The 11013-nt window shown below is 38.8% G+C and overlaps 1 protein-coding gene across 1 annotated transcript; it reads right to left on the bottom strand.

The window, feature by feature from the left end:
- Positions 1 to 4032: 4032 nt before the first annotated feature.
- LOC143629672 (uncharacterized) lies at positions 4033 to 4886 on the bottom strand. Its single transcript, XM_077098883.1, has 2 exons — positions 4614 to 4886; positions 4033 to 4569 (listed from the first exon to the last, which is right to left on the bottom strand). The coding sequence occupies exons 1-2, from the start codon at positions 4884 to 4886 to the stop codon at positions 4033 to 4035; spliced, it is 810 nt and encodes a 269-aa protein (XP_076954998.1).
- Between the last annotated feature and the right edge of the window lie 6127 nt (positions 4887 to 11013).

The raw sequence follows: 11013 nt of genomic DNA, 5'->3' as shown, positions 1-11013 counted from the left end.
GCTTAATTAATCTTTAACCCTTAACTTTATAATTATGCATAATTGATTTAAACTTGTTAATATTTTTAATATCCTTATATTTTTTACGTTTTATATCCGTATAGATTTAAACTTTGATTATTTTATAGACTTTTATAGCTCGGAGATTCGTTAATTGAATTAAACAAATAGAAAAATGAACGAATAACAACTATAAATCATCGTAGTTAATATTAAATGATAAACGACAAATACGGATTTATTGAACCGACACAACGGGTCGGTTTTTAACGAATACAAATAAAAATTGACAAATGTCATAGTTCACGCCCCGACAAGCATTCGTTTATAACGTTCACATATCATCCTTACAATACCTATAACATTCATATCTTTAATTATTACCTGACAGTATGCGCAATATCCGAAGATCGTTTGCTGACGTGTGTGAATATATATATATAAAAATTTAAGTAAAAGTTCCACACAAATCGAATTTTAAAATAGGTTTTCACTTACAACTAAACCACACACGAAAGGCAAGTGTACCTATTGTTTGTAATAAAGTGTCGGTAAGAACCTAGTATCAATCCATGGACACGACAAATTTCTAGTACTAAATCTTTGTAAATGACCAACCGAACAAGTAAATCTTAAATTGAATTTTAATCAACTAAATTTGCATACAATGAAAATAAGCAAGTAAAAACACAAGAATATAATCAATCCAACAAACTACCTGGACATGAATCCACTCTACTAATATAATAAAATAGCAATAATATGGTAAAACATCATGAATCTAAACATAAATACTAGATTACAATAAAGCAACCTAATACTAGCAATTAATCATCATGATGGGTTCTCAATCAAGAGATAAACATAGACTAACTTGTTTGTCAAAACAACAATGTCTCATAATCAAAGGAAAGCTAGCATGAACAACATTCTAACCACCTAAGATTACACTAAAGTAGCGAAATTCATGAAATTAATATAAACTTATGAAACTTTAACTAGCAAGTCATCACCAAGTCAAGAATCTTAACAACTATCAATTTTCCAATATTAAGTGTAGGGTTTCATACTCATCAATAATTATATAACCAAGTTAATTTTTACTAGTCATTCCTAACTTAGTAACGTAAGCAAAGATTTCATGAACATTCAAAGTTTACAAACAAACATCTAAAACATAGTTTTCCAACATGAATGCCTAAACATTTGCAAAACTAACAAGGTTATGTAACATAACAAGCATGAATACCATCAATTTCAACTTATAAATTCAACCATATCCTTGAAAGAAAACCACTTTACCAAAATCATGCATAGATAATATATCACATTAATAAGAGTTTCAACATTGTCTAGATAGCAAAAGTAATTAGCCCATAAGGCTTAATACAACTACAATCAAACTAGAAATAAGCTTACAAAACATGTTCAAGAACAAAGGAATGAAAACTAAGATCAAGCAAGGATTGAAGAATGGAATGATGGATCTTGAGGATGGTGGAAGCCTTCAAACTCTCAAGGGACACATAAACTAATTTTCAAGAGTTGAGAAAGAATCACCGAGTCTCCACACACCAAAATGAAGTGAAAATAAGTGTTTATAAGCTTCTGGACAAAGTGCATGGTCATGCACAAAAAGTGCATGGTCGTGCACTATTTTGGATAAGTCAAACTTTCACTTTCGGCGGCTCAGAGTTGCAGGTTCCAAAAAAGTGCATGGTCATGCATTAAAAGTGCATGGTCGTGCATTTCCGGCACTAGCTAGTGCACTTTCAAAGTTGATGTGTCTTGTTCTCGGCATCAGATAGTGCACGTGCTCGTGCCCTCCGGAGTGCACGATGGTGCACAAAAAGTGCATGATGGTGCAGTTTCACTTTTGGCACGATAGTAGATGTTCACGGGTTCCAATAAAGGTGTACCATCATGCACTAAAGTGCATGGTGGTGCAGTTTCACAGCATGGTCATGCACTTTGGCACGGATCAGATGTGCACGAGTTCCGATAAAGGTGCACCATCATACCCATAAAGTGCATGATGGTGCAGTTGCTCAGCGTGGCCATACACTTCCTTAGCATGGTCATGCACCTGCTCTGCATGGTCATGCGCTTTCTTAGCATGGTCATGCACTTTTGGGAGATTCTTGATTTTTGTCCGAAAAACGTCATCTTTTCATCGTTTCTTCGTCGGGCGGGCGCCCAGACCTGCAAATTCATAAATAACTCAAACAAGTACCGAATACAACGGATTTGCATGGAGTTTTACTAAAATAAGAGGATAATTTGATACTAAATGGTGTACACTTTGTGTTATATCAAACATCCCCACACTTGAACTTTGCTTGTCCTCAAGCAAATGAAACAAACTCCACAAAAACAAGAATAACCCGCAAGCAATAATCATTCAAAGTTTTTAAAAGACTTACAAGCAAGCACTATTGATGTTTCCAAACAAGCCTATTGAAAATGAAGACATAGCCTAAAGAACATTACATTTGTTGCCATCACATTCCCACCTTGCAAACCTCACAATGTTCACTCATACACTCGGCTATATTTAGTGATCATACATGTAATATTGTATGTTGAGAACACTCGATGCCAAGACGATGACCAAACAAAGCATAGGCTTGTTTAAGGCTCAAATCTAACCGACACATACATAGCATAAAACACGAGTACTTGAGGGTTGTAATTTGGCTTAGGGTTAGGGTGAGGAATTTTTGGGAAAAGTGGCTAAAAGGCTAGAAAATCCGGAACTAAGCTAGCTATAAATGAAAACTAACTAACTAAACAATGTTGTCTAAACAAACCGAGAGCTAACGAACCAAAAATTGCTCCTTGAATCAAACTTCATCAATATAGGTTGAACTAAATTTCTTATTCTTCTCTTATTTTCTTGTAACATTTTTTTTTTACCATAAAGACTATACAAATGATCCAAACTAATAAAATACTTTGGGAGAGAGCATTGTGCTTCTAATATTCCCAAGTGATAAAATACATGAAAATGAAATGAAAAACAAATTAACTTAGCCGAACCGGATTTCTAACCAAAAATGGGTGAAAAATAAAAGGCTTTATGGCTAAGTGGGCGATTAAATAGGGCGAAACAGAAAAACACGGGAAAAGGCTAAACATGGGCTACTAGGGGAATAATGTGGGTAAGGATATATAAGTGAAAAATGGCTAGACATGGGTTTACCCTAAATTCCTCAAATGGTTTATACTATGTATGTGTATATGGTTTGAAATGCATGCCAAAAACAAGTTCTACTTTGTAATAATCACCCGGCTCACTCAATTGCCCGCAAAAACATGAGCAAAAATAACTGACGAGGCTAACTCACGGAAACGGGCAGAATGGGTAATTTTTGCAAAGTAAGAATGTGAATCTTTTTGTTTGTCATGTTTAAAGGTATGTCTTTTTAAAGATTTTCGGCTTGAATGTCTTAAAGATTTGTGCTTCAGGACAATGCAATTAAAGTTTGAATTAAGAATTGCTTAATAGTTATTATTTGTTACAAAAAATTTATTTAGGAGTTTTGCAAAAAAAAATCTTAATTTTAGACAAACAAAGTTCAAATTCCCTCCCCACACTTGAATTGTACAACGCCCTTGAGGTACAACAAAAAACTATAAAAGTAAAGTGCAAAAGAGAGAACAGAAAAACTCCCCTGAAATCCAGAAAGCTGCCAAAAGGTGACTCCCAAGACTCGGCAATGTGACAATCCAAAGACCCGACCATGCAACCGTGAGCATCCAACACCCAACCTGGTAAAACAACCAAAGCAAAACAAAACAAACCAAAATATGGCCATGACATGCTCGGTAAACACAACAATTTCAAATCCATAACATAACAAAAGAACCAAATCCACAATACAATCCATAAGATAAAGTCTACATACCAACAAAGTACTACACAAATAAACATAAAAACAAAGAAACACAAAACACTTAAAAAAAAACTACGAAATTCCTAAGCATGCTAAATTTTGAAGGAGTCGATAGCTAGACTCACACTCCCCACACTTATTTCATGGGGTGGAGGGAGAGAACCTCCAAAGAAACCTCGACCGGCTCACCCAAATAGTGTTTCAAATGATGACCGTTTACCTTGAAGATGCGTCCATCCTCATGGCCGATCTCAACGGTACCATAGTCGAATACTTGCCTCACACTAAAAGGGCCGGACCATCGGGATTTCAACCTCCCGGGGAATAAACAAAGGCGAGAATTGTAAAGCAAAACACGATCGTCCACTTGGAATTGTTTGTGGTCCTTCAAGCGGGCATCATGAAGACTTTTGGTCCTCTCCTTGTAAATTTTCAAGTTTTCATAAGCTTGGCCTCTCAATTCCTCAAGCTCATGAATTTGACCAAACCTGTTTTTGCCTGCACATGCAAGATCAAGATTAGCACTTTTCAAAGCCCAATAGGCTTTATGCTCGAGCTCAACAGGGAGATGACATGCTTTCCCGTACACCAATTTAAACGGTGTCGTCCCAATCGTTGTTTTGTAAGCGGTACGGAAAGCCCACAATGCGTCATCCAGCTTTTCGGACCAATCCTTACGGTTTTAACTAACCGTCTTTTCAAGTATTCTTTTGATACCTGCCTGCTCTTCTGCGGGTGATATGGTGTAGAGAAGCGATGATGAACACCATATCGGGACAATGCCTTTTCCAACTGAGCATTACAGAAATGAGTCCCACGGTCACTAATCAATGCTTTGGGGGCACCAAAGGGAGAAAACAACTTTTTCAAAAATTTCACCACCGACCTAGCGTCATTAGTGGGCAAGGCTTGCGCCTCGGCCCACTTTGAAACATAGTCAACGGCTACTAGGATGTAACGATGGCTGAAAGAAGTCGGGAAAGGTCCCATGAAATCGATGCCCCATACATCAAAAACCTCGCAAACCTGAAACGGTCGTGGGGGATCTCGTCCCGTGATGAGATGTTTCTTGTCCTTTGGCAAGCATCACAAGACTACACCATGTCATGAGCATCACGGAAGATGGTTGGCCAAAAGAAACCGGAGTCAAAGACCTTCTTCGCGGTGGATGGGCTCCATGGTGTCCTCCGGTCGGGACCTCGTGGCAGTGACTCGGGATTTTTTTGCGTGCTTCATCACCATACACGCACCTACGCACGAGCTGATCGGCTCCGACATGAAACAAATAGGGATCCTCCCAAAAATAATGCTTAACATCATAAAAGAATTTCTTATTTTGCTGGTGAGTAAGGCGCTTCAAAACGATCCCACTCGCGAGAAAATTCGCAATGTCCGCGAAACAAGGATGATCATCATCTCGTGTCTCGATATGCATGGGGAACTCGTGGGGGAAATTGTCAATTATGTGGACCCTCACTTGTTCTGATGAAGCTGAGCACTCAAGACGAGAGAGATGATCGACCGCGACATTCTCAGCGCCCTTTTTGTCACGAATCTCAATGTCAAACTCCTGCAGCAATAAAATCCAACGAATGAGTCTCGGCTTCGCATCTTGTTTACTGAAAAGATAACGAAGTGCTGCATGATCCGTGAACACGATGGTCTAAGAAAGGACAAGATAAGAGCGAAATTTATCGAACGCAAAGACGACCGCAAGGAGCTCTTTCTCGGTAGTCGTGTAATGCTCCTGCGCGTCATTCAGAGTCATGCTCGCAAAATAAATCAGGTGAAAATGCTTATCCCGTTTTTGACCTAAAACCGCCCCAACTGCAAAATCGCTAGCATCACACATCAACTCAAAAAGAAGAGTCCAGTCGGGGGCTACCATGATAGGAGCTTTCACCAATTTCTCGTTCAACAACTCAAATGCATGAAGGCACTCGGAGGAGAAAATGAACGGGGCATCCTTCTCTAGGAGCTTAGTCATCGGGCGGGTGATTTGGGAAAAGTCGTTTATGAATCGCCGATAAAAACCCGCGTGACCAAGAAAACTCCTAATAGACTTCACCGAATTCGGTGGCAGAAGGTTAGAAATGGTATCAGTTTTGGCTTGATCAACCTCAAGCCCCGCCTGTGAAATCTTATGCCCTAACACAATGCCCTCCTTCACCATGAAGTGGCATTACTCCCAATTAAGAACAAGGTTGGCCTCTTCGCACCTGGCCAACGTTTTCTTCAAATTTCTCAAACAATGATCAAAAGAACTCCCAAAAAGAGAAAAGTCATCCATGAAAACCTCTATGGAGTCCTCGATCATATCATGAAAAATCGCCACCATACATCTTTGAAACGTGGCAGGGAATTACACAATCCAAAGGGCATCCGCCGGTAGGCGAATGTGCCATAGGGACATGTGAATGTCGTCTTCTCCTGATCCTAAGGAGATATGGGGATCTGAAAATATCCTGAGAAGCCGTCGACAAAACAATAGAACATTTTTCCCGACAGTCGTTCTAACATCTGATCGATAAAGGGGAGGGGAAAATGATCCTTTCTCGTGGCGTCATTGAGTTTGCGGTAATCAATGCAAACTCTCAATCCCGTGACGGTACGAGTTGGTATTAACTCATTTTCTCATTCATCACAACCGTCATACCGCCCTTTTTCGGGAGAACCTGCACAGGGCTCACCCATGGGGAATCAGAGATCAGATAAATCAATCCAGCATCGAGTAGCTTGATGACCTCTTTCTTCACAACATCTTGCATATTAGGGTTGAGACGCCTTTGATGCTGCACCACAGGTTTGTACTCCTCCTCCATCAAGATCTTATGGGTACAAAAGGATGGATTAATCCCTTTTATATCCATGATCTTCCAAGCGATCGCATGCTTGTGCCTTTTGAGAACCGTAAGCAATTTAACCTTCTCTTCACTCAACAGACTCGAAGAAATTATAACAGGCAAGCGGGACCCATCCTCCAAAAAGGCATACTCCAAATGGGACAGAAGTTCCTTAAGATCAATGGATGGTGGGTCTTCAACAGTAGGTTTTGCCTTAGGCTCGGCAACGCGATCAACATCCTCAATTTTCTCCAAACACTCAGGAGGCTTATGGTCTACAACATAAACCAACTCCTCAAGTAGAGGCTCAATGACAAGGTCATAACCAACTCCACTAATCAACTGAGTATCCAGAGAACTCTCCTCACACGTGTCTTGAAGGTGTTCACACACACACACACACAAGAATCAATGGTATCAATGTAAAGTACGTCATCATGATCCTATGGGTGTCGCATGGATTTCCCAATATCAAAGGTCACCTCCTCGTCTCCAACTCTAAGAGTGATTCGGCCGGTGCAGACATCAATGAGAGCTCTAGCACTGGCTAGAAAAGGACGACCTAGGATAAGTGGTACATTTTTATCCTCATCCATGCCTAAGATCACAAAATTGACAGGAAACACGAATTTGTCGATTTTCACAAGCATATTCTCAACTATACCGCGAGGATATTTCACAGAACGGTCAGCAAGCTGGATGCTCATGCGTGTAGGCTTAGGCTCACATGGGTCTAGTTTGGAAAAACAGAATAAGGCATCAAGTTTATGCTAGCACCTAGGTCGATTAAAGTATTACTAACCGAAAAACTACCGATCAAACAAGGAATGGTGAAACTGCCCGGACCGGTTATTTTTTTGGGCAATTTATTCTGAAGGACTGATGTATACAAAAATATACATGTTTTTAGTATCAAATAATCTCTAAAAACTGCAACTTCTATCGTATAATATTGTTATAATAACTACTTATCATGTTAATATATATTTTCAGGTGAATCCAAGCCTCAAACGAAGAAACGAATGAAAAACCGAAGAAAAAACCAAAGAAAACTGCAAAACATGGGGCTGTGCTTCAGAAAACATGGGGCTGTGCTTCAGGAACATGGGGCTGTGCTTTCAGGAAACATGGGGCTGTGCTTTTGGAAACACGGGGCTATGCTTTTTGGAAACACGGGGTTGTGCTTTTGGAAGCACGGGGCCGTGCTTCTGGTAACTTTTCAGAAAAGACAAAAAATCTACAAGAAAAGACAAAATAGTGAACAGCTGGACACGGGGCTGTGCTTTTGGAAGCACGGGGCCGTTCCTACCTTCCAGAATGACAAAACGAATTAGCACATGTCACTAAAAACTACGGGGCCGTGACTACCAACCTCGGGGCCGTGGCCACGTCACAGAAAAGACAAAACAAATCTGGCACATGTCATAAAAATGCACGGGGGCGTGCTCATCAAGCACGGGGCCGTGCCTCACTATTCAGATTGCCTATAAATAGTGGCTCATGTTGCACTCATTTGGTGTGCCTTGAAAAGAATTCATCCGGTTTTCTCTTATAAAAACACACATTAACACTTATATAGAAGATTTAGTGAAGAGTTTGAAGGCTTGGAGGTCATCACCATCAACCATCATCATCATCCATCATCATCATCATTAAGAAGGAATATTCATCTATATTTGGTTAGATCATTCCAAGTTTAATCATGTATTTGTTATCATCATTCATCTTAATGTTTATCATCATGCTCATTATGAGCTAAACTTCTATTACCATCTAAAATCTATGAAGAAGCTTTGTTTTACTTGATAATTATATAAAACATGTGGTGTAGTCTAGTAAAGTACATGGTTACATTACAATTATCTTTTGATGAGAAATGTTTCACCATCTTAAATCACTAATTCAAAGTTGGTGGTTGTCAATTCTATTGGCAATCGTTCATGATCGATTCATGTTCTTGAAAGATAGAAATACTTTGATACATTATCGAAACACGGATCCTTATATTGTACTTAGAAATGATGAGATATAAGTTATGATGTATTTATCTAAGTCTTGGTAATCCGAAAATGGCTTTGCCTAGGATATCATGTTAGTTAAAGAAATCATATGTTAATGGAATGTGTAATTATAACCTACATAAATCAACCAAGGGGAGGTTGTGTGAGTTAACTACAACCACCTGAAGTTGTTAGAATTGGTATTTGAGAAATCAAAGTCAATCCTAATCTTTCTACTTTACAAAACTACTTGCCAACTTAAATTAAATCATTGAGATGGCATGACATTAGGAAAGGGTGGACTTTAAAATGCGCATGTTATCTCCTTAGTGCCAAAGATGCTCACTTAAGGTTTAAGGAGCTATCTATCATATATTGCTATGGTAAGTTTATCACATGTTTAAATATTAATTATCAATGCTAAAATGGAGTGGATTCTTGATCTTAGATGGTAACCTTCGCATAATTGAACAACTCGTTTAAAATTTCTTATCTTGGTCACCTATATATATATAAGTATTTATATTTTATATAAGTTCAAAAATTGACCCCAAAATGATTAAAACCTCCGATTAAAGTAAAGCAACGATTTATTATTAGAAACATTTGTGTCCACGGATCGATACTTGGTTCTTACCAATACTATTCTACATATACGATAGGTACACTTGCCTATTTTGTGTGTGTTTAGTCTTTGTAGAAATCACTTTTATAAATTTAAAACACGATCTTGTGCAAAAGAAAATCATTCCATCCTTCTATATTTTATACCACATGCACGCATCACATCAAGTTTTTGGCGCCGTTGCCGGGGACACGGTACGTTTCTAAGAACAATCCAAATTTTAATTTAATCATTGTCTATAATTGTACAAATTTTTTACTTCTATTTATTTTATCTTTATTTTTTATTTTTTTTTTAATATATAATTTTACAGCTAGCCTACTTTTTACCTTTATTTACCTTAGCCTACTTTAGCTTAATTAACTTAAACCTTAGATAGTTTAAAATATCTTAGCCTTACTTATAGTTTAACTTAGACTAACTTTAACTAACTTTTAATTTAGTGTTTAATTTTAATTTAGTCCCATGTATGTCCTCTACTTTTGAGCCTGCGCTTGTTTCTCCAATTTCTGAACCGGAACGACTCTTTCGTCGACGAACTCGTAAACGGACTACAGAAACCGCCGAAGCAATCAAAGACGAATCAGTAGACGCAACCCAACAGGAGAAAATCAAACCGAAGATATGATGGCAGCCCAGAATAATGAGCCGAACATGAGCCAGTATGCCAAGCCAACTCTCGAAGGCTACGGAAATGGAGTGGCTCCACCCGAAATCACCGAAAATTTCGAAATCAAATCAAGCACCATTCATATGGTGGAAAATTCAGTTCAATTTCATGGTCTCCTCGACGAAGACCCTCTTTCTTATATATCTCGATTTCTACGAATCTGCGGAACCTTTAAAATCCAAAACTGTTCAGAAGATCAAATCAAACTCAAACTCTTTCCTTTCTCTCTGAGGGGCCAAGCCCTATAATGGATAGAATCTCTTTCTTCTGGTTCCATTACCACTTGGGACCAGATGGTTGAACAGTTTCTCCTCAAATATTTTCCGCCGGATAAAACTGCCAAATACCGAGCCAGCATTACCGGATTCTGGACCGATGATGACGAATCGTTACACGCAGCATGGGAAAGATACAAAAGTCTTCTAAGAAGATGTCCACAACATGGACTGAGCGTATGGTTACAAGTACAAACTTTCTTTGACGCACAATCCAGTCAAAACAAGCAAGCCATCGACCAGATCGCTGGTGGAGACCTGGGATCCAAATCACCTAACGAAGCATTTGAAGTCCTGGAGAAGGCCGCAAAGAAGAGTTTTGTTTACAACCCACCAAGATCTACACCTACACATAAAGGAATACACCACGTTGATTCCAACACTCTTGTCACATCACAACTTGAAGCTCTTTCTAAAAAATTCGAACAACTTCAAGCCGAACTATCAAAAACCAGACTCACCTGTGACACTTGTGGAGGAAGCCATAAGACGATTGACTGTAAGCAAGTCATCATGGCCAAGGAAGAAGTCGATTTCATCGCTCGACAGAAAAACGCTTTCAGCAATAACTACAATCCAGGATGGAGAAACCACCCAAATTTCAGCTGGAAAGATGGAGGTAACACTCAACCTTTACCCGGATTTGAAAAAAGAGCAATGAATCAACCTTTCCAGCCTAAACCTCAATTTCAAGATCAAAGTTC

This window comes from Bidens hawaiensis, unplaced genomic scaffold (genome assembly GCF_021521415.1).
Source record: "Bidens hawaiensis isolate Kalapana, Puna unplaced genomic scaffold, B.hawaiensis_p1.1 tig00005445_1, whole genome shotgun sequence".
NCBI lineage: Eukaryota > Viridiplantae > Streptophyta > Magnoliopsida > Asterales > Asteraceae > Bidens > Bidens hawaiensis.
Note: the sequence above shows the minus strand (reverse complement) of the source record. Positions and strands in the feature narration are given on the sequence as shown.

Coding starts and splice junctions, on each gene's coding strand:
- LOC143629672 (XM_077098883.1), bottom strand. CDS start 4,886: ATGGGACCTTTCCCGACTTCTTTCAGCCATCGTTACATCCTAGTAGCC. Junction 4,570..4,613: donor ACCCGCAGAAGAGCAGGCAG/GTATCAAAAGAA, acceptor TAAAACCGTAAG/GATTGGTCCGAAAAGCTGGA.